The sequence below is a fragment of the Leptonychotes weddellii genome, chromosome X (assembly GCF_054177405.1).
Source record: "Leptonychotes weddellii isolate Sample4059 chromosome X, ASM5417740v2, whole genome shotgun sequence".
Classification (NCBI taxonomy): domain Eukaryota; kingdom Metazoa; phylum Chordata; class Mammalia; order Carnivora; family Phocidae; genus Leptonychotes; species Leptonychotes weddellii.
In genome coordinates this window covers 56,124,734-56,148,304 of record NC_138385.1, presented here as the reverse complement: position 1 = coordinate 56,148,304, position 23,571 = coordinate 56,124,734, and the positions used below count along the sequence as shown (strand labels likewise).

General features: G+C 36.4%; 1 protein-coding gene across 18 annotated transcripts in view; it reads left to right on the top strand.

Annotated features, from left to right (window-relative positions):
* LOC115941091 (uncharacterized) overlaps positions 1-23,571 on the top strand; it is a 448,023-nt gene that overhangs the window by 49,959 nt on the left and 374,493 nt on the right. For 3 of the 18 annotated variants that reach the window (XR_004075833.2, XM_081808639.1, XM_081808635.1), the window contains exon 5: positions 2,605-3,267. The exons of 11 other annotated variants lie outside the window; for them this stretch is intronic. Coding sequence is in view for 1 of the 7 variants with exons in the window: in XM_081808641.1 (XP_081664767.1) it covers positions 11,210-11,250 (41 nt within the window). In the remaining 6 variants the exon portion in view is untranslated. Of the gene's footprint in view, positions 1-2,604; positions 3,268-11,205; positions 11,279-23,571 lie in introns of those variants that run through there. 4 more of the 18 variants (XR_014141290.1, XM_081808641.1, XR_014141288.1 and 1 more) reach the window with 2 other exon arrangements.

Genomic DNA, 23,571 nt, shown 5'->3' with positions numbered 1-23,571 from the left:
GCACCAAGGGAATCTTTCTCTGTAATCTTCCCTGTGGCCACCTGTTTGTAAAATCTGCAGGTGGGGGGCGCCTGGGTGGCTCAGATGGTTGGGCGTCTGCCTTCAGCTCAGGTTCTGATCCTGGGGTCCTGGGATCGAGCCCCACATTGGGCTGGCTCGGTGGGGAGCCTGCTTCTCCCTCTCCCCCTGCTCATGCTCTTCCTCTCTCTCTCTCTATCTCTGTGTCTCAAATGAATCAATAGAAAAAATCTTTAAAAAAAAATATTTAAAAAAATCTGCAGGTGGGTACAACGCACTCCCTGTTTTTTTGAAATGCCCCTCCCCCCAAAGGCTTGTCATTCTCATGATAGCCTACACTTGGCCTTTAGCAGGATATTTTAATTTTTAGTTATATCTTCCTACTTTCTTGCCACTTTTTGTGGCATTTGTTCCAGTGATCAAATGCTCAGATTCTGTTTTTCTCTGTAGGTACCTACCTTTCTCTAAATTTGTATATAATTTTTTACTTTATGACTTCACTTCTGCGGTTAATAAAGTCATTAATTTGCAGTTGTCAGGCATGTTTCTTCTCTTAAGGATGTAGTGATGCTGTTTCTAGCTTTCTGCCTGAGCTTCGTTGTCTTTGTTATTGTTTCTCTGTTTTTCATTTTTTTCTTTTGCATTATTTGAATATTTTTAGTATTCCATTTTAATGTTCTTTTAAATTTTTTGGTATGTTCTGTTGTTGTTGCTGTAAGGATTACAATAAACATACCTAGTAATCAAGTAAAGTTTATATAGATGTAATGTTTTACCACTTAAATTAAGTAAAACAAAAGCCATACTTTTTTAAATGATTTTTTTTAATAGTTGCCATGTGTTTTACATTTATGTATTTTGAAAGCCCATCAGACTGTGTTATGATTTCTGCTTTTCAGAGTCCTATATAAAGAACCTAAGAGGAGAAAAATGAGCTTTTATATTTACTCAGTCATTTACCAGTTCTGGTCTTCCTTCATTTCTAAAGATGTTAGCTTCCCCTGGCTATCATTTACCTTCAGAGTGAAGAACTCTATTATTTCATCTCAACTCTGTTTAAAATGAATTCTCTTCATTTTCTTTCATCTAAGAATGTGTTCATTTCATCTTCATTCCTGAAGGACTTTTTTGATGGATAAAAAAGTGTTAGAAGTTTTTTCTTCTTTTAGCACTTTATTTTTTTTTTTAATTTTTTAAAGATTTATTTAGAGAGAGAGAGAGAGTGCAGGGAGGGGCATAGGCAGAGGGAGAGAGAGAATCTAAAGTAGACTCCCCACTGAGTCTGGAGCCTGACCTGGGACTCCATCCCACAACCCTGAGACCATGATCTGAGCCGAAATCAAAAGTCAGACGGTTGGGGCGCCTGGGTGGCTCAGTTGGTTAAGCAGCTGCCTCCGGTTCAGGTCATGATCCTGGGGTCCTGGGATCGAGCCCCACGTCGGGCTCTCTGCTCAGCGAGAGCCTGCTTTTCCCTCTCCCTCTGCCTGCCACTCTGCCTGCTTGTGCTCTCTCTGTGTCTCTCTGTCAAATAAATAAATAAAATCTTTAAAAAAAAAAAAAAAGTCAGACGCTTAACTGACTGAATCACCAAGGTGCCCCTCTTTTAGCACTGTAAAGATGTTTTTCTACCATTTCTGTTCCCTGTGGTTTCTGATGAGAAGTTTGCAGTAGTTTGAGTCATTGATAATCTATCTGAACTGTGTTGCTTTTTGTAGATGCTTTCAAATTTTTTTATTTTCGGTTTTTAGCAGTTTGACTGCTGAAAGTGATATTTCTGGATGTTTTTCTTTCAGTTTATCTTGTTTGGATTTGCTGAGGTAGTTGAATATGTGGATTTATCTTTCATCAGTTAGGGAAGTTTTCCAGTAATATTCCTATAAACTTTTTTTTTTCTCCTGCCACTCTGATGACTTGTATACTAGACATTTTAATATTGCTTCGTAAGTTCTGAGACTGTTTTGTTTCAAACTTTTTGTTGTTCTGTTGCTTAGATTGGGTAATTTCTATTGATCTGTCTTCAAATTTATTGACTCTTTTCTTGTCTCCATTCTGCTATTGAGATCTCAAGTGAATTTTTTTTAAAGATTTATTTATTTATTTTAGGGGTGCCTGGGTGGCTCAGTCGGTTAAGCGACTGCCTTCGGCTCAGGTCATGATCCCGGGGTCCTGGGATCAAGCCCCGTGTCAGGCTCCTTGCTCAGCGGGAAGCCTGCTTCTCCCTCTCCCTCTGCCTGCCACACCCCTGCTTGTGCACTTGTGTTTTCTCTCTCTCTCTCTGTCTGTCAAATAATCAATTTTTAAAAAAAATAAAGATTTATTTATTTGAGAGAGAGCATGAGTGCGCAAGTGGGGGGAGGGGCAGAGGGAGAGAATCTTCAAGCAGACTCCTTGCTGAGCATGCAGCCGACGTGGGGGCTCAATCCCAGGACCCATGAGATCATGACCTGAGCTGAAACCAAGAGTTAGATGCTCAACCAACTCTGAGCCATCCAGGTGCCCCCTCAAGTGAGTTTTTTTTTAATCATAGATATTTTATTTTTATTTATTATTATTATTTTTTAATGATTTTATTTATTTATTTGACAGAGAGAGACACAGCGAGAGAGGGAACACAAGCAGAGGGAGTGGGAGAGGGAGAAGTGGGCCTCCTGCCGAGCAGGGAGCCCGATGCGGGGCCCGATGCCAGGACCCCGGGATCACGACCCGAGCCGAAGGCAGACGCCCAACCGACTGAGCCACCCAGGCGCCCCGATATTTTATTTTTAGTTAAGAATTTTAATTTGGTTCTTTTTAAGTGTTAGGTAGAATATCATACGATAAATTTATTCCTTTTTTTGTACACAATTCATTTAGTAAATTTGTATAGTGTGCAGCTGTTACCACAATCCAGTTATAAGACATTGCATTATTTCCAAAAATTCCCTCAAGCTCATTTATAGTCAGTCCTATTCCCATCCTCAGTCCTATGTTACTACTGACCTCTACGTAAAATTTAGCCTTTCTTTGCTATTTCATATAAATGAAATTTAGAATATTCATGATACTGAATTTGACCTCCTTCACTTATTACAATTTTTTTGAGGTTTATCCTTGTGGTAGCATGTATTTGTAATATATTTTTTAGAGCTGAATATTACTGTTATAGATATACCACATTTTTGTTTCATAATTCAGCACTTGACAGAAAGTTGACTTACATTCCTTTTATTTCCTTTGGCTATTATTAATAAATGTTGCTATGAAAATTGATGTACATGTCCTTGTATAATTTCCATTTTTCTTGAATGGAATAGCTGGGTCATAGGGTAAATACTTGTTTAGCTCTTAAAGAAACTGCCAAATTGTTTTCCAAAGTGGCTATACTATTTTACGTTACCACCTGCAATATATGAGGGTTAACATTTGTCTACATCTTCATCATTTGTTATTATCTGTCTTTTTGATTATAGCCAATTTAGTTAGTGTGAAGTGATATTTCGTTATGGCTTTATTTTACATTTCCTTAATTAAGCTCTAATGAGATTGGGCATTTTTTCATTTGCTTATTGCTCATTCATAAAATTTTGGTGGAATATCTTTTAAATCTTTTCTCCATTTCTAATTTTTTCTTACTGCATTATAGGAGTTCTTTATATATACATATATGTATTTTGAACACAAGTCCTTTATCAAAAATAATGATTTACAAATATTTTCTTAACTGTATAACTTTTCATTTTCTATAGTGTCTATCTGAAGCACTTTTTTTATTTTGATGAGGTCCAGTTTATGTTATTTATTTTTTTTTTAAAGATTTTATTTATTTATTTGACAGAGAGAGACACAGCGAGAGAGGGAATACAAGCAGGGGGAGAGGGAGAAGCAGGCTTCCTGCGGAGCAGGGAGCCCGATGCCGGGCTCAATCCCTGGACCTGGAATCATGACCTGAGCCGAAGGCAGACGCTTAACAACTGAGCCACCCAGGCGCCCCTATCAGTTATTTTCTATATCTACTCTTTCATCAGTTTTATATTATCTTGATTACTGTCGCTTTAAAAGTAAGTTTTAAAATCTGGTAACAAAAGACCTACTACATTGTTTTTCAAAAGTGTTTTGGGTATTCTGTATGCCTTGCACTTGTGATCAGCTTGCCATTTTTTTCCTTTAAGATTTTATTTATTTGAGAGAGAGAACATGAGTAGGGGGAGGGGCAAGGGGAGAGGGAGAAGCAGACTCTCATGCTGAGCAGGGAGCCCGATGCGGGTTTCAGTCCCAGGACCCTGGGATCATGACTTGAGCTGAAGGCAGACACCCAACTGACTGAGCCACCCAGGTGCCCCCATTTTTTTTTTAATACAAAAAAAGCCTGCTGGGATTTCAGTATGGATTTCATTGACGTTATAGATCAGTGTGGTGGGTGTTGTCTGTATAATAATATTGCGGTTTCCAATCCATGAACATAGATTTCTATATATTTTTTTTTCTCTTTTTCCAAGCAGTGTTTTGTAGTGTTTAATATGTAAATTGTTTTTTCTTTTTTTTTTTTTTTATGGTCTTATCCCCTCTATTTCTTTATTTATGTAAATTGTTTTTTCTTTTGTGAAATTTATCCTTAAATGTTTTATTCTTTTTGATGCTATTCAGAATGGAGTTCTCTTAATTCCATTTTTGGATATTTTATTGCTAGTAAAGAAATACAATTGATTTTAGGACTTAATTTTTTTATTTAATTTTTTTATTTGAATATAGTTGACCCACAATGTTACATTAGTTTCAGGTGTGCAGCATAGTGATTGAACAACTCTAAACATTATGTTGTGCTCACTACCAAGTATAGGTGCCATCTGTCACCATACAGTGCTATTACAATGTCATTGACTGTATTCCTTTATTTTTTATTTTTTTATTTTTATTTAATTTTTATTTGAATTCAAGTTAGTTAACATGCAGTGCAGTATTGGTTTCAGGAGTAGAACTCATTGATTCATCACTTAAGTACACCACCCAGTGCTCATCATAACAAGTGCCCTTCTTTTTTTTTTTTTTTTAAAGATTTTATTTATTTGACAGAGAGAGACACAGCGAGAGAGGGAACACAAGCAGAGGGAGTGGGAGAGGGAGAAGCAGGCTTCCCGTGGAGCAGGGAGCCCGATGTGGGGCTCGATCCCAGGACCCTGGGATCATGACCTGAGCTGAAGGCAGATGCCTAACGACTGAGCCACCCAGGCGCCCCAACAAGTGCCCTTCTTGATACCCATCACTCATCCAGCCCCTCCCCCACCCACCTCCCTCCATTACTCTTCAGTTTGTTCTCTGTTGTTAAGAGACTCATAGGGTTTGTTTCCTTTTATTTTTACCCCTCCTATATGTTCATCTGTTTTGTTTCTTAAATTCCACATGAGTGAAATCATATGGTATTTGTCTTTCCCTGACTTATTTCGCTTAGTATAATACATTCTAGCTCCATCCACATCGTTGCAAATGGTAACCTTTCATACTTTTTGATGGCTGAGTAATATTCCATTGTATATATACATCACATCTTCTCTATCCATTCATCAGCCAGTTGACATTTGGGCTCTTTCCATAGTTCTGCTGTTGTTGATAATACTGCTGTAAACATCGGGGTGCATGTACCCCTTCGAATCAATATTTTTGTATCCTTTGGGTAAATACCCAAAGGTATTTAGTAGCACAATTGTAGGGTAGTTCTGTTTCTTTTCTTAAAGACTTTATTTATTTGAGAGAATGAGTGAGAGAGAGAGAGAGCAGAAGCCCGCGGGGAGAGGGAGAGGGAGAAGCACGGTGAGCAGGGAGCCCGACGTGGGCTCGATCCCAGGACCTTGGGATCATGCCCAGAGCTGAAGGCAGAAGCTTAACTGACTGAGCCACCCAGGCGCCCGGGTAGTTCTGTTTTTAACTTTCTGAGGAACCTCCATACTGGTTTCTAGAGTGGCCGCACCTGTTTGCATTCCTGCCAACAGTGCACAAGGGTTCCCCTTTCTCTGAATCCTCACCAACATCTGTTGCTTCGTGTGAGCCATTCCGATAGGTGCGAGGTGGTTTGTCATCGTGGTTTTGATCTGTACTTCCCTGATGATGAGTAATGTTGAGCATCTTTTCATGTGTCTGTTAGTCATCTGGATGTCGTCTTTGGAAAAGGTCCTATTCATGTCTTCTGCCCATTTCTTAACTGGATTATTTGTTTTTTGGATGTTGAGCTTGATAAGTTCTTTATGTATTTTGCATATTAACCCTTTATCAGACATGTCATTTGCAAATATGTTCTCCCATTCTGTAGGCTGCCTTTTAGTTTTCTTTATTGTTTCTGTCATTGACTATATTCCCTCTGCTCTGCCTTTTATTCTCATGACTTTTCATTCCATAACTAGAAGCCTGTATCTCCCACTCCCCTTCACCCATTTTGTCCATCCCCTCATTCCCTCTGGCACTCCCCACCCTTATGGCAACCATCAGTTTGTTTTCTATATTTATAGGTCTGATTCTGTTTTTTGTTTATTCATTTTTTTTTCCAGATTCCACATATGAGTGAAATCATATGGTATTTGTCTTTCTCAGTCTGACTTATTTTACTTAGGATAATACCCTTTAGGTCCATTCATATTGTTGCAGATGGCAAGATCTCAGTCTTTTTTTTTATGGCCGATTAATATTCCATTATATATATATATATATCCTTTATGCATTCGTCTGTTGGTGGACATTTGAATTCCTTCCATATCGTGGCTATTGTAAAAAATGCTGCATAAACATAGGGATGCATACATCTTTTTGAATTCGTGTTTTTGTTTTCTTTGGGTAAATACCCAGTGGTGGGATTATTGGATCATATGGTATTTCTATATTCAAATTTTTGGGGAACCTCCATACTGTTTTCTACAGTGGCTGTACCAGTTGACATTCCCATCAGTATTCACAAGGCTTCCTTTTTCTCCACATCGTTTTTTGTCTTTTTGATTTTAGCCATTCTGATAGGTGTTGAGTTTGATAAGTTCTTTATAGATCTTGGATACTAGCCCTTTATCTGATAAGACATTTACAAATATCTTCTCCCATTCTGTAGGTTGTCTTTTGGGTTTGCCAACTGTTTCCTTTGCTGTGCAAAAGCTTTTTATCTTGGTGAAGTCCCAATAGTTCATTTTTGCTTTCGTTTCCCTTGCCTTTGGAGACGTGTCTAGCAAGAAGTTACTTTGGCCAAGGTCGAAGAGGTTGCTGCCTGTGTTCTCCTCTAGGATTTTGATGAATTCCTGTCTCACAGTTAGGTTTTTCATCCATTTTGAGTTTATTTTTGTATATGGTGTAAGAAAATGGTCTAGTTTCATTCTTCTACATGTGGCTGTCCAATTTTCCCAGCACCATTTGTTGAAGAGACTGACATATTATATTTTTAATTAAAGTTTTAAAAAAAAATCTCTAAATTAGGGGCACCTGTGTGGCTCAGTCAGTTAAGCGTCTGCCTTTGGCTCAGGTCATGATCTCAGGGTCCTGAGATCGAGCCCACATGGGGCTCCCTGCTCAGTAGGAAGTCTGCTTCTCCCTCTCCCTCTGCTGCTCCCCCTGCTTGTGCTCCCTTGCTCACGCGTGCTCTCTCTCTCAAATAAATAATTCATCTGCCCTGGGCCACAGAAAAACTATATTTGAAAAAGGCAACTAGAATATAAAGTATTGAAACTACACCAAAATAAAAAAAACAGAAAAACTATATTTGAAAAAGGCAACTAGAATATAAAGGAACCTACCAAATGGTAGGTGGCTTGCTGGAATTCTCTTCAGGGTTGGAAGGGCTGGTGGAGCACTGCTGTTTATATTTCCTTCCACTTTGGTAGTGCAGAGAGTAGCAGGGTCTGGGCACCCTAAATGGCCTGCTGCCTCAGCAAGCCCCAGACCCCTAGCCCAGTTTCATTCTTTTACATGTAGCTGTCTAGAATCTGGGCCACTTTCTTATACCATACACAAAAATAAACTCACAATGGATTAAAGACCTAAATGTGAGCCCTGGAACCATAAAACTCCTAGAAGAAAACATAGGAAGTAATTTCCTAGACATCAGCATTGCAACATTTTTCTAGATGTCTTCTAAGGCAAGGGAAACAAAAGCAAAAATAAAGTATTGAAACTACACCAAAATAAAAAAACTTCGGCACAGCAAAGGAAACCAGCCATGCAATAAAAAGGCAACCTACTAAATGATAGAAAATATTTCAAATGATACATCTAAGAAAAGGTTAATATCCAAAATATATAAAGAACTATACTCAATACCAACAAAACAGTCTATTATAAAATGGGCAGAGGGGGCGCCTGGGTGGCTCGGTTGAGTGACTGCCTCCTGCTCAGGTCATGATCCTGGAGTCCCGGGATCGAGTCCCGCATCGGGCTCCCTGCTCAGCGGGGAGTCTGCTTCTCCCTTTGACCCTCCCCCCTCTCATGTGCTCTCTCTCTTTTCATTCTCTCTCTCAAATAAATAAATAAAAATCTTTTTTAAAAAATATTTTAAAAAATGGGCAGAGGATCTGAATAGATATTTTTCCAAAGAAGACATACAGATAAATGACACATGAGAATATGTTCGACATCACTAATGATAAGGGAAATGCAAATCAAAACCACAATGATATATATATCAGTCAGAATGGCTAATAAAAGACAAGCGTTGATGAGGATGTGGAAAATAGGGAACCTTGTGCATTGCTGGTTAGAAATAAAATGGTGCAGCCACTGTGGAAAACAGTATGGAGGCTTCTCAAAAAAATAGAAATACCGTATGATCCCATAATCCCACCACGAAGTATTTACTAAACAGAAACAAAAAATTATATGCACCCTTGTTTTTATTGTAGCATTATTTACAATAGCCAAGTTATGGAAGCAACCCAAATGTCTCTCAATAGGTGAATGGATAAAGATATGGTATTTATATACAATGGAATATTAGCCATAAAGAAGAATGAGATCTTGCCATTTGTGACAACATGGATGGACCTGTGGGTTATTATTCTAAGTGAAATAAGTCAGCCAAAGAAAGACAGTTAATATGATTCCATATATATATGGAATCTAAAAAGGAAAACAAATGAACAAAAACAAAAAACCCCAAAGAATCATAAATACAGAGAACAAACTGGTGGTTGCCAGAAGGAAGGGGTGGGTGGATAGGCAAAATATGCAAAGGGGATTAAAAGGTTACAGGCTCCGAGTATAAAATAAAGTCACAGGGATGAAAAAAGTACAGCATAGGAAATAGTCAATGATATTGTAACATAATATGGTGACAGATGGTAACTACATTTATCATGTTGAGCATAGTGTAATGTATGAAATTGTTGAATAACTATTTTGTCCACCTCCAACTAATACAATATTGTATGTCAACTACACTTCAATTAAAAAAAAATTTAAGTGGCTATATCAGACAAAAGTGACTTCAGGATAAAGGGTTATTACTAATGTTAAGGAGGGATGATATTTCCTGATGATAAATGGACAGTGGACAATAATCATAGATGTACATGTACCTAATAAAAGTGATCCTGGATACATGAAGTTAAACTGGTAGGACTGAAGAAAAACACAGACAAATACATGGTTACACTGGAGAATCTATATTGCTAACAGTATTTGACAGACTAGAAAAAAATTATCAGCAATCGACCTAATTGGTATGTTAAAATAGTCTACTGAAAATAGTAGAATATATTCTTTTCACATGCACATAGACCCTAGACAAGATAGACCCTATTTTGGGCTATAAACAGACCTTAACAGATTTAAATAGTTGACGTAGTGTGAGATATGTTCTGTGACCATAATAGATTTAAACAAGTGATATATAATGAATATTTGGAGAATCTCTGAATATTCAAAAGCTAAACTACAGATTTCTAAAATCAGTACACAAAAGAAGCCTCACAGGAATGAAAGTCTAACATATCAAACTATTTGTGACGCATCTAAAGCAGTACTTCAGTGGGAAATTTACAGCATTTAATGTTTATGTTAGTAAAACTAGAAATGTCTTGAGCCATTAATCTAGGCTTCTACCTTAAGAAAATAGAAAAAGAGAGCAACTAAAACCCAGAGCAAACAAGGAAATAATAAAGAGCAGAGATCAATGAAATTGAAAACAAAAAAACTGAAAAAAAATCACTTAAGCCAAAACCTTCTTCCTTGTAGAGGTAATATTATTTTTATGTTTTTTAAAGATTTTATTTATTTATTTGCCAGAGAGAGTACAAGCAGGGGGAGTGTAAGGCAGAGGGAGAAGCAGGCTGAATAAGGAGCCCCATGTGGAACTCGATCCCAGGACCTATGATCATGACCTGAGCCAAAGGCAGATACTTAAACTGACTGAGCCACCCAGGCATTGCTGAACCCCCCTTATTTTTTAATACCAGAAGCTACCAGAACTAACTCTACAAGAAATAAACATGACTATTTTTATCATTCTTAGGAAATTGAGGTACATACTTCTAACAAAGAAAATTTCCTAACCATAATTGTTTCATTGATAGATGCTTCTAAATATTTAAGGAAGACATAATAGCATTTTTCTTTTTTTAAGATTTTTTATTTATTTGACAGCGAGAGAGGGAGGGAGCACAAGCAGGGGGATGGGTCATTGAGAAGCAGGCTTCCTGCTGAGCAGGGAGCCTATGCGGGGCTTGAACCGGACCCTGGGATCATGACCTGAGCTGAAGGCAGACGCTTAACAGCTGAGCCACCCAGGCATCCAGTAGTACAAGAGAAAGTTATATTCCAACTTCATTTCATGTGACCAGCATTACCCTGATCAAAACCACAGAAAAGTATCATAAATAAAGACTATAGACTAATATTACTCATGAGCATAGACATAAAAATTCTCTACTAAGTATTACCAAGTTGTATCCAGCAATATATAATCAGGTTAATACATGACGGCATTTGGTCTGGTTCGGAACTGGAAGAGTAATTCAGTATTTGGAAGTCAATTATATAATCCATCATACCAGCAAACTGAAGAGGAAACATATCTCAATAGATGCAAAAAAGAAAAGCATTTGACATTATTTAAACCCATTCCTTATAAAAATTGTTAGCAAATTTAAAAAATAAGGCAACTTTATTAATGTGATAAACAGAATCTCATAAAAACTGATGATAATGTTATATTAATTATTAAAGATTGGTTTTTCTTTCTTGGAACAGGAAGTGGGCAAGTATTTCAGATTTCACTACTGCTATTCAGCTTAGCACTGGAAGTTCTACCCAGGGCCATAAGGTAGGAAAAAGCAGTGAAGAGCATGTGTTTCAATATACTAGCCATGTATATTTAGAAATCAAAATTTAATTTATAGTATAACCCCCCCCCCAAAAAAAACCCATGAGATACGGTTAAGTCTTGTTTTGCAGAATATTGTGGGACTGTAAAAATGACTGCTAGCTGAAACCATGCAAATCAATATTTATTAATGGAAAAATAACAGTTGTTCCATTACCTGAAAAATTTTTTTGTCAAAATACAAAAAATTCTGTTTATTATAAATGTATAGGGAAATGAGAATACTATTTAAAGTAATTTTCATATTACAATATGAAACATTAGAATCATTTAAAACTAGAGTATTTTATTTCATTAAAAATTATCAAGTTTTAATAGCGCTTCCTTTCTTCCTGTTCAACTTATGATAAGGAGTATCTTACAGTTTGCTGATTCGGACCTCTCCCTTTCAACATTTCATCTATTATGCTTTCAATGTCATGTATTTATGAAATTTTCTTTAGTATAAAATTTTTTTTTGCTGATGTCACTCCCTATGGGACATCTTCATTCTTTTCAACACAATTACTATTCTCATTTATATTGATAAGTTCCTGCAGGTGCTTATGTAGAGGTCTCATAATAATGTAATCATTCCAATTGTCAGCCAGTTATGTTATAATTACATTTGCATTAAATTCAGATTTCCCATAAAGTAAGGAAGAGCATCGAAGAAATAAGTGAAGGTGAATAAAAACTTACTTTATTTTTAATTGATCCAAAAGGTAAATAGTTTGCTAATACTAACAATAAACTTACATATATGTATATGTTTTTGACATATGCACATATGTATATGCTTACATATACTTGCATATAAGTGAAATAAAGCAATGATACAAGGAGTGGAAGGGAGGAATTAGGATTATTATTATGAGATACAGTACCCAAGAAATGATATGGTGGTGTTTGAAAACAGACTTAGATTAATTGTAACTGTAAAAATATATTGCAAACTGTGACAGATGCTAAAAAATAGTTACAAAAGAAGTGTAACTGATATGCTAATAAAGGGGAGAAAACTGAATCATCTAAAATACTCTGTTAAAACCACAAAAGGCAGAAAATGATTGGAAGACAAAATAGGAACAGAGAAAAAGGGCAACAGAAAGAAAAGAGGAACGAATATGGTAGATACTAAAGGAACATTTTCAACTTCAGTTGTCTGATAGTACACAATTTGCCAAAGCAATAAAAATAGACAATCTCATTAGGCCTATATCTATGAAAAAATTGAATCAATAATTAATAACCTTCCAAAACCAAAAGCACCAATCCCAGGTGGCTTCCTGGTAAATTCTTCTGAACTCTAAAGGACAGGAGGATACTGATACTCAACAATCTCAGAGGATAGAAGCTAAGAGAATTTATCCTAACTCATTTATGAGGTTAGCATTACCCTACTGTGAAAACCAAAGTCATTACAAGAAAACTACAGACCAATATCTTTCATAAACATAGATGCAAAAATCCTCAACAAAATTAGCAAGTCAAGTATAACAACGTATGAAAATGATTACACACGGTAACTAAGTGGAATTTGGAATTGGTATGCAAGCTATTTCAATATTTGAAAATTAATGTAAGCCCTCATATCAACAGACTAAAAAAGAAAAATCATGATCATAATAATAAATGTAGAAAAGGCATTTAACAAAATCCAGCACCCATTTGTGATAAGAAATCTTGCAGTAAACTAGGATTAGAGGGGAACTACCTCAGCCTGATAAAGATGACCTATCTCCAACCAACCTACAGCTAACATCATACTTAATGGTGAGAAACTAGCTTTCTCATTAAAATCAGGTAAAAGGTAAGGATGTTCCCTCTCACCACTTCTTTTCAACATTGTACTGGAAATTCTAGCTAATGCAATAAGACAAAACATAGAAATTAAAGGAATACAAATTGGGAAGGAAAAAATATAACTGTCTTTGCAGATGACATGATTGTGTAGAAAATCCAAATTCACACACACAAACTGGAACTAAAATGATTTTAGCATGGTTGCAGGATACAAGGTTTTTGTCAATCGCTTTTCTGTATACCAGCACTAAACAAGTGGAATTTGAAATTAAAAACACAGTGCCATTTACTTTGACATCTCCCAAAATGAAATACTTAAGTATAAATTTAACAAAATATATATCAGATTTATTTGAGGAAAATTTTTAAATTCTGATGATAGAACTCAAGAACTACATAAATGGAGAGAGATTCATGTTTATGGATAAGGAAGACTCAATATTTTCAAGATGTCTGTTCTTTCCTATTTGATTGATAGACTCAAGGTAATCCTAATCAAAATCCCAGGAACTTATTTTTGTGTATATCTGCAAACTACTTCTAAAGTTTGTATGCAGGGACAAAAGATCCTACATTTCCAACACATTACTCTAGGAGAAGGACAGAGTTGGACTAATACTGTTGTACATCAGGACTTATTTTAAAGTTCCAGTAATCAAGAGACTGTGGTATTATCCAAAAATAGACAAATACATCAGTGAAATAGAATAGATAGCCAGAAATAGACCCAAATAAATATTACCAACAGATCTGTGACAAACAATGGCAATACAATGGAGCAAAAGTAGTCTTTCTAACAGTGCTGGAACAATGATATGCATAGGGAAGAAAAATGAATCTAGACACAGACCTTAAAACAGTTTTTACAGGGGCGCCTGGGTGGCTCAGCCGTTAAGCGTCTGCCTTCGGCTCAGGTCATGATCCCAGGTTCCTGGGATCGAGCCCCGCATCGGGCTCCCTGCTCGGCAGGAAGCCTGTTTCTCCCTCTCCACTCCCCCTGCTTGTGTTCGTTCTCTCGCTGTGTCTCTCTCTGTCAAATAAATAAAATCTTCAAAAAAAAAAAAACAATTTTTACAAAAATTAACTCTGAATGGATCCCAAGCATTTTACAGTAAATTTGAAATGCAAATCTGAAGTTCTAGAAGATAATATAGGAGAAAACCTAGATGACCTTAGGTATGCCAATAACTTTTTAGATAAAACAACAAAGGCATGGTCTTTGAAAGAAATAATTGGTAAGCTGGACTTTATTAAATTAAAAATTTCTACTTTGTGAACTACAATGTCAAGAGAATGAGAAGACAGGCCATAGATTGTGAGACAATATTTGCAGAACACCTATTTGATAAAGGACTGTTAATCCAGAATATACAAAGGGTTCTTAAAACTCAACAATAAGAGGGGCGCCTGGGTGGCTCAGTTAGTTAAGCGACTGCCTTCGGCTCAGGTCATGATCCTGGAGTCCCGGGATTGAGTCCTGCGTCGGGCTCCCTGCTCAGCAGGGAGTCTGCTTCTCCCTCTGACCCTCCCCCGTCTCATGTGCTCTCTCTCTCTCTCTCTCTCTCTCTCATTCTCTCTCTCTCAAATAAATAAATAAAAATCTTAAAAAAAACAAAAAAAACTCAACAATAAGAAAATAACCCAATTTTTTAAATGGGCCAAAGACCTTAACAGACACCTCACCAAAGAAAATATACAGATACGATGTAAACATAAAAGGGAAATGTAAATTTAAACATCAATGAGATACCTCTACAGACCTATCGAAATGGCTGAATTCTGAAACACTGACAATACCATGCAGTGTAAGAATGTGGAATGTCAGTAACTCCTTCATTGCTGGTAGAGATTCAGAATGGTTCTTACAAAAGCAAACATACTCTTACCATACAATCCAGCAATCCTGTTCTTTGGTATTTACCCAAAAAGTTGAGAACTTACGTCTACACAGTCTGCACATGAATGTTTATAGCAGCTTTATTCATAATTGCCCAGATGGAAGTAACAAAGATGTCTGTTAGTAGGTGAATGGATGAATAAGCTGTGGTACATCCAGACAAATATTATTCATTGCTAAAACCATGAAATATGAAGGCATGAAAAGACATGGAGGAGCTCTAAGTACATATTATAAAGTGAAAGAAGCCAATCTGAAAAGGCTGCATAATAGTTCCAACTATATGAGGTGAATACTGTGGAGAAAATTGAAGGATCACTGGTTGTCAGGGGTTAGGGAGGAGTGTGATGAATATGTATAGCACAGAGGATTTGTAAGGCAATGAAAATACTCTATCTTAATGATAGATATGTTGTTATACATTTTATGTAGCCAAAGAATATACAACACCAAGAGTGAACCATACAGTAATCTGGGGATTTGGGGTGATTATATGGCAGTGTGGGTTTATCAGTTGTTAACAAAGGTACCACTCTGTTGGGATAGGTTGATAATGGGGGAGGATATGTATGAGGACAGCATGTATATGAGAAATACCTGTACCTTCCCCTCAATTTTTCTGTGAACCTGAATCAACTCAGAAAAAAAAAAAAAGTCTTTAAGAAGTGACAGGAGTAGTCAGTGAACATGATGTGCATTAGTTATTTACATAATTTTTGGAAGGAAGATAACAGGGAATCTTTTTACTTTACCCATTTACTCAGTTTCTACACCATTGTAACTGAAATTTGAGTGGTGTTGTTTTCAAACATATTTAAGGCATCGTAACAGAAATCTGTGAATATTAGAACTGCACAGAGAATACTATCTATAGGAAAGTAAAAATATAGTGAAAGATACACTGTGTATGTGTGCTGAAAAGTACAAAACACTGCCCAAATAACTGGAGCAACAAATTATTCATGAGTTGAAAACTCAGTATTGTTTATTCTCCCAAATAGATTTATATGGATTTAATAATATCCTAATTAAGATTAGGTAGATTCTAAAATTTATGTGGAAAGTTGTCATTACTGAAAGAGCCAAAATCTCAAAGTTGAACTGTTGAAGAAAACACAGTTCAGGGACTCCTAGGTGGCTCAGCTGGTTAAGTGTCTGCTTTCAGCTCAGGTCATGATCCCAGGGTCCTGGGATCGAGTCCCACGTTGGGTTCCCTGCTCAGCGGGGAGTCTGCTTATCCTTCTCCCTCTCCCCCTGCCCCCTGCTTGTGCTCTCTCTCTCTCTCTCTCAGGTGAATAAATAAAATCTTAAACACAATTCATAATTTCAAATCCTGTGTACAAATCTATGTCATGATATCAGTGTGTTTTTTGCCTGAGGATAGAGCCATCAATTAATGGAACAGAAGACAGTTCACAAGTTGACCTATACAAATATGATCCATAGATACTTTACAGAGGTTTGAAGTGGATTTAATGAAAGAGTTGCCATTGCAACAAATGATGCTGGTCCTGATTGGCTATATAGAATACAAAGTCAACCTTGACAAGATTAACCTAGAAGAAATTAATGCACGTTATAAAAAATTAACTCAGTGTTGATCATATACTAAATGTAAAAGTAAATAAATCTGTGGTGCTTTTGCAGTAAAACAGAAAATCTTTCCATGGGTTAGGAAATGAATTCTTCAATAGGACGCCAAAAACATTCTCCATAAATGAGAAAAATAGGTAAATTTGACTTTATCAAAATGAAAACTATTTTCTCAAGGGAAGGTGCTAAGAAAATGAAAAATAAGCCACAGAGTAGGAGAGTATATTTGTAACACATTTATCTGATAAATACCTATCTAGAATATATGAAATACTTTAAAACTCAACAGCATTAAAAGCTGCAGCCCACTTGTTATTTTAAAGAAGATTTATTTTTTTATTTTTTAAAAGATTTTATTTATTTGACAGAGTGAGAGAGAGAGACAGCGAGAGAGGGAACACAAGCAGGGGGAGTGGGAGAGGGAGAAGCAGGCTTTCTGCGGAGTGGGGAGCCCGACGTGGGGCTCGATCCCAGAATCCTGGGATCATGACCTGAGTCGAAGGCAGACACTTAATGACTGAGCCACCCAGGCACCCAAAAGATTTATTTTAGAGAGAGAACACGAGTGGGGGTGGGCAGAGGGAGAGAATCTCAAGCAGACTCCCTGCTGAGCGCAGAGCCAGACTTAGTTTTGGGGCTTGATCTCACGACCCTGAGATCATGACCTGAGCTGAAACCAAGAGTTGGACACTTAACCGACTGAGCCACCCACGTGCCCCATCAGCCCACTTTTTAAAATACACATAAGTGCAATAGATGCATATAAGGCACTTGAGAAAATCCAACTCCTGTTCGTGTTAAAAACATTTCACAAACTAGGAATAGAAGGTAATTTGCTCAACCAGTTAATGGCTATTTAGGAATAACCTGCAGCTAAGAAACTTAATGTTAAATGACTGAGTACTTTCCTCTTGAGATCAGGAATAAGACACGAATTCTGCTCTCACTACTTTTTTTATACTAGAAATTCCATTTATGGCAAGAAAAACAAATTGCATCTAGATTGGAAAGGAAGAAGAAAAACTATTCACAGATGAAAAGATCTTTTATGTAGAAAATCCTAGGTAACCCCCGTAAAATTAGATCTAATAAGTGATTACAGAAAGATTGCAGTTTATAAGAAAAATATGGGAAAATAAGATGTATTTCTGTACAGTAGCAATGAAGAATCTGAAAATCAAACTAAGAAAATTCCATTTACAATAGTATCCAAAAGAATAAGATACTTAGGCATAAATTGAACAAAAGAAGTGTGTAAGACTTTTACAGTGAAAACCACATTACAAGAAATTCGAGAAGTAAATTGACAGAGATCTTGTTCATGAATTGGAAGAATTAGTAATGTTAAGGTGGTGTCATGGGTTGAATTATGTACCTCTAAAAGATATATTAACTTTCTAACCTCTGTTTCCTATGAATTTGACCTTAGTTGGAAATAGGGGCTTTGCAGATGTCATTAAGTTAATATGAGGTCACACTGGAGTAGGTTGGGGCTTTAATCCAATGTGACTGGTGTCCCTATAAGAATAGGAGAGGACACAGAGATACACAGGGAAAATGGCATGTGATTACAAAGGCAGAGATTGGAGTAATGTTTTTGCAAGATCCAGGAGCACTAAGTGTTGCTAGCTACACCAGAAGCTTAGAGAAATAATGGAATGTTTTCTCCCCTAAAGCCTCCAAAAGAAGCATGGCTATGAATATTTTGATTTCAGACTTCTAGTCTCCAGAATTGTGGAAGAACCAGTTTTTCTTGTTTTAAGCTTTCCAGTTGGTAGTTTGTTAGGCAGCTCTAGGAAATGAATACCCCCCCAAATGCACTACTCCCCAAATTGATCCCAAGATTTAGTGAGTCCCATGTTGGGTGTTCCAGCTGGCATTTTTGTGGATATTGGCAAGCTGATTCTAAAATTCACATGGAAATACAGATACAGAATAGACAAGCAATCTTGAAAAGACTACAATGGAGAACATTTTATTTTAAAATTTAGTACAAAAATCCAGTAATTAAGAGTAGTAATATTGTAAGGATAGACATATAGGTTACATAGGCATATGGAAGTATGGACTTGAAAGTCCACAAATATACTCACATATATATGATTAATTGATTCCTGACAAGCGTGTCAAGACAGTGCAGTGGAGAACAATATTTTTTTCAACAAATAATGTTGGGACAAGTGGATATCCCCATTCCAAACGAATGGAAGTTAGTCCAGAGACTTAACACTGTAAAAATGATGACAGCATGAATCAATTTAAGAGCTGAAATTACCAAACTCTTAAAACAGTTGTACATCTTCATGACCTTGGATTTGATATGACGTATAGCACAGACAGCCAAAGGCAAGATACATAAAATTCATCAAAATCAATAACTTTTATGCTTGAAGCAAGACATGTCAAGAAAGTGAAATTATAATAAAAAGAATAAAGTACTGATACTTGGTACAATATGGATGAATTTGAAAATATGCAAGTGACAGAAGCCAGACACAAAATGCCATTTATTATGTGATAGAGAACACATAAGGAGTAGTTTTCAGAGATTAGAAAGAGTGATAAGTGGGTAGTAAAAAAGGGTTTATTTTATGGTATATGAATTATGTCACAATAAAATGTACAGAAGATAGAAATACATTTTATTAAAGATAAAATGCATAAACAAATAGAAAAATACTTAGCATTCATTTGTCATTAAGGAAATGGCAATTAAATTTACTGTAATATCACTAAACATCTAGAATGGTTGAGTAAGAGAAAACCAATGTTTCCAAGTGCTGCTAAATGCGTTGCTTATCAAATGGAACATGCACTTTGTAAAAGCAGTTTGTCAGTTTCTTGCAAAATTAAACCTACATCTATTGTATGGCCAAGCATACAATACAAGCATATTGTATGGCCAAGCAGTTACTTTCGTATGTATTTATCCAAGTTAAAATAATAACATAGAACTGCTTATTAGTGTTGTGTACCATCTCAACATAGTAGTTTTTTTTTGTCAGCCCAAACTGGGAAGAACTTGAATGACCCTGAAAAGGGTATTGAATGAATAAAATATGCTACATCCATATAATTTGATACTAAGCAATAATGCATAATGAACTATTGATACATGAGCAATATAGATGAATTTCAAATGGATTTTGGTAGGTGAAAGAATCTATGTTGAAAATGCCTACATAAAGATGATGTTTTGGTAAAAGCCAAGTATAATAACACAGAAGAAATCGATGTTTTCCTGAGGTTAAGTAGGAAATGAGACTAGACAAATTATTTTGTTGGTTATGGAAGTTTTTGCTTGGTGCTGTTTAGATGAATCCATGCATTTTAAAAATAATGAAAGTATGCAGCGAGGAAAGGGTTTATTTGAGAGGCAACCAAATGAGGAGGCAGGAGGGCAAGCCTCAAATCCGCCTCCCCAAAGTGGGAGAGAACAAGTTTTTTATAATCATAAGGGTTGAGATTACATATATATTGATGAAATGGTTGGGGAAACTTGTGACTATTCATGAGGAAAGATGGAACATGCTCATTGGGCAAACATATGGAACGTACATTCATGTTCACTTTTTGCTTTGGTGTGGAGATTTAACATGAGAATGAGGCCGACTTCAAACCCTGATGGTCAGGAGGTTAAGACAAGGAAAAGGAGCTCTGTGCATGCACTCAGAACTGGTACAAACTAGATGGGATCTTGGGCTCCTTATCTTGGGTAAGGAATGTAGAACTTTGCTTGTTCATAGGCTGGAACCCTATCAGTTGAATCTCTGAGTCCAGGCTTCTGTAGAGACAGCTAGTGGATTTGTTCTTAGGGTCTGAAAAGACACAATGACTGATCAGAGGAAAACAGTTCTCTGAAACACAAGTTCTAAATTTTCTGCCTAAATTTTCTGCTAGTTTCAACCTCATTAACACCTATAGGGCACAGTTTAAGACAGAATCAGCAAAGTTAAAGGGTAAAAAATCAACACATAAAATCAGTTGCATTTTTTTTAGCTAATTATAGCCTGAAAAAAAATTAAGGAAATAATTTCATGCATACAAAGGAAAATACCTAGGAATAAATTTAACCTGGGAGGTAAAATACATGTTCAGTGAAAACTGCAAAACTTTGCTGGAATAGGGATGCCTGGGTGGCTCAGTCGGTTGAGCGTCCGACTCTTGATCTCAGCTCAGGTCTTGATCTCATGGTCATGAGTTTGAGCCCCACGTTGGGCTCTGTGGTGGGCGTGGAGCCTACTTAAAAAACAAACAATTTTACTGGAATAAATTAGAGAACATGTAAATAAATGGGAAAACATCCTGTGTTCGTGCATTGTAATATAGTGTTCTTAAGATGTCAGTGTCACCCATAGTAGTCTACAGAATCAATGCAATACCTTTCAAAAGCTGAACAGCCTTTTATGCAGAAGTGAAAAAGCTAATCCATAAATTCATATAGAATTGCTAGGGTTTCTGAATACCGAAATCAATCTTGAAAAAGAATAAAGTCAGAGGACTTAAGTTTTTATTTCAAAGATTAGAATAGAGCTGGAATAGAATTGAGGTTCCAGAAATAAATCCATACATCTATATCCAGTTCATTATTGATGAGGGTCCCAAGATGATTTATAGGAATGAACAGTCCCTTCAGCAAATAGTGTTTGGACAACCTGATGTCAACATGCAAAGAAATGAAGTTGGACCCCTACATTACACCCTCTGCAAAACTCAAAATGCATCAACATTCCAAATACAAGAGCTAAATCTCTAGAACTTTTAGTAGAAAACAGGAATAAATCTTAATGACCTTGGATTTGATGATGGTATCTTAATTGTGATTCCTAAAGCGGAAGCAAAAAGAGACATACTCAATTTTATCAAAATTTAATACTTTAATGCATCAAAAGACACTACCAAGAAAGTAAAAAGACAATATGCAGAAGATGAGAAAATATTTATAAACCATATACTAAATAAGGGTCTTGTATCAAGAATATATTATGTATTTTTTTTTAAAGATTTTATTTATTTAAGAGAGCGAGAATGAGAGAGAGAGCATATGAGAGGGAGGAGGGTCAGAGGGAGAAGCAGACTCCCTGCTGAGCAGGAAGCCTGATGCGGGACTCTATCCCGGGACTCCAGGATCATGACCTGAGCCGAAGGCAGTTGCTTAACCAACTGAGCCACCCAGGCGCCCTATTATGTATTTTTTTAAAACCTGCTTACATCTCAACAACAAATTGACAACTCAGTTAAAAAAAGGGCAGCATTTTGGGGCACCTGGGTGGCTCAGTCATTAAGCGTCTGCCTTTGGCTCAGGTCATAATCCCGGGGTCCTGGGATTGAGCCCCACGTTGAGCCCTCTACTCAGCGGGGTGTCTTTTCTCCCCCTCTCTGCCCCTCCCCCTGCTTGTGTTCTCTTTCTCTCAAATAAATAAAATCTTTTAAAAAAATAAAAATGGGCAACATTTTGAAAAGACATTTTTTCAAAGTGGACAAAAAACATGAAAGATTCTTCATATTAGACATAAATGAAGTGCAAATCAGAACCACAATGAGATCATTTCACGTCCACTAGTTTGTAATTTAAAACATGAAAAATAATCGTTGGCAAAAATGTGCATAAATCAAAACCTGTCTACATAACTGCTATTTAAAATGGTTCAGCTATTGTAGAATAAAGTGCAAGTGTACAAAATAACAAAATTTTGATATATGCATAAAAGGGAATATTATTCAGTCATGAAAATTACTGATACATGCTATAGTGTAGATGAAGTTACAACACATTACACTAAGTGAATGAAACTGGCTAGACACACAAGGTCACATGTTGTATGATTCCATACATATAGATAATTCCTTTGAAGAAAAATTTTGACTGGTGGCTGCCAGGACCTGGGAGGAGTGGGAATGTGGAGAAACTGTTTAATGACTATAGTGTTTTACTTTTGAGTAAGGTAAACATTTTGCAACTAGATTGTGTTAATGTGCTTTAATGCCACTAAATTGTTTACTTTAAAATTGTTACTTTAATGTTATATAGATTTCACGTTAGGAAATTATGTTTTAAAATATATGCCAAAAAAAAATAGCCTAGTACCACATGGTTTCACTGGTAAGTTCTTTCAGATGTTGAAGAATTAACACCTCTCTTCAGCCTCTCTCAGAAAATAGAAATGAGGGAACGCTTTAACTCATTTTGAGACATTTCCGTGATACCAATGTTGGACAAACACAAAGACAACCTATAGGTCAGTGTACCTTATGACTATAAATGCCAAAAACCTTAAAGTACAAGTAAACCAAATGTAGCAACATGTTAAAAGGATTATGCCCCATGAGCAAAATGGGATTTTTTCCAGAATTGCAAAGGTGGTTCAACATATGTAAATTAATTTTATACAGCACATTAATAGTACAAAGGAAAATAACCACATAATGTGTTTCAGATTAACCGTTAGACAAAATCCACACCCTTTCATGATATACAAAGCTGTACAAACTAGGAATAGAATGGAATTTCCTCAACAGGATTTGAGAGATATTTATGAAAAAGAGCTAACATACTTAATGGGAAAAGTCTGTTGTACCTTGATTACCACAAATAAAACTAGGATGCCACTGGTAAATAACTTTGTGCTAGAAGTTCTAGCCAGAAAAAGAATAAAATTGGAATGGAAGAAGTAAAACTGTATTTTCAGATGACCTGATCTTACATGTAGAAAGTCCTAAAGAATCTGCATGAAACAAAACCACACTGAGATACCACCTTACACCAGTTAGAATGGCAAAAATGGACAGGGAAAGAAACAACAAATGTTGAAGAGGTTGTGGAGAAAGGGGAACCCTCTTACACTGTTGGTGGGAATGCAAGTTGATACAGCCACTTTGGAAAACAGTGTGGAGGTTCCTCAAAAATTTAAAAATAGAGCTACCCTATGACCCAGCAATTGCACTCCTGGGTATTTAC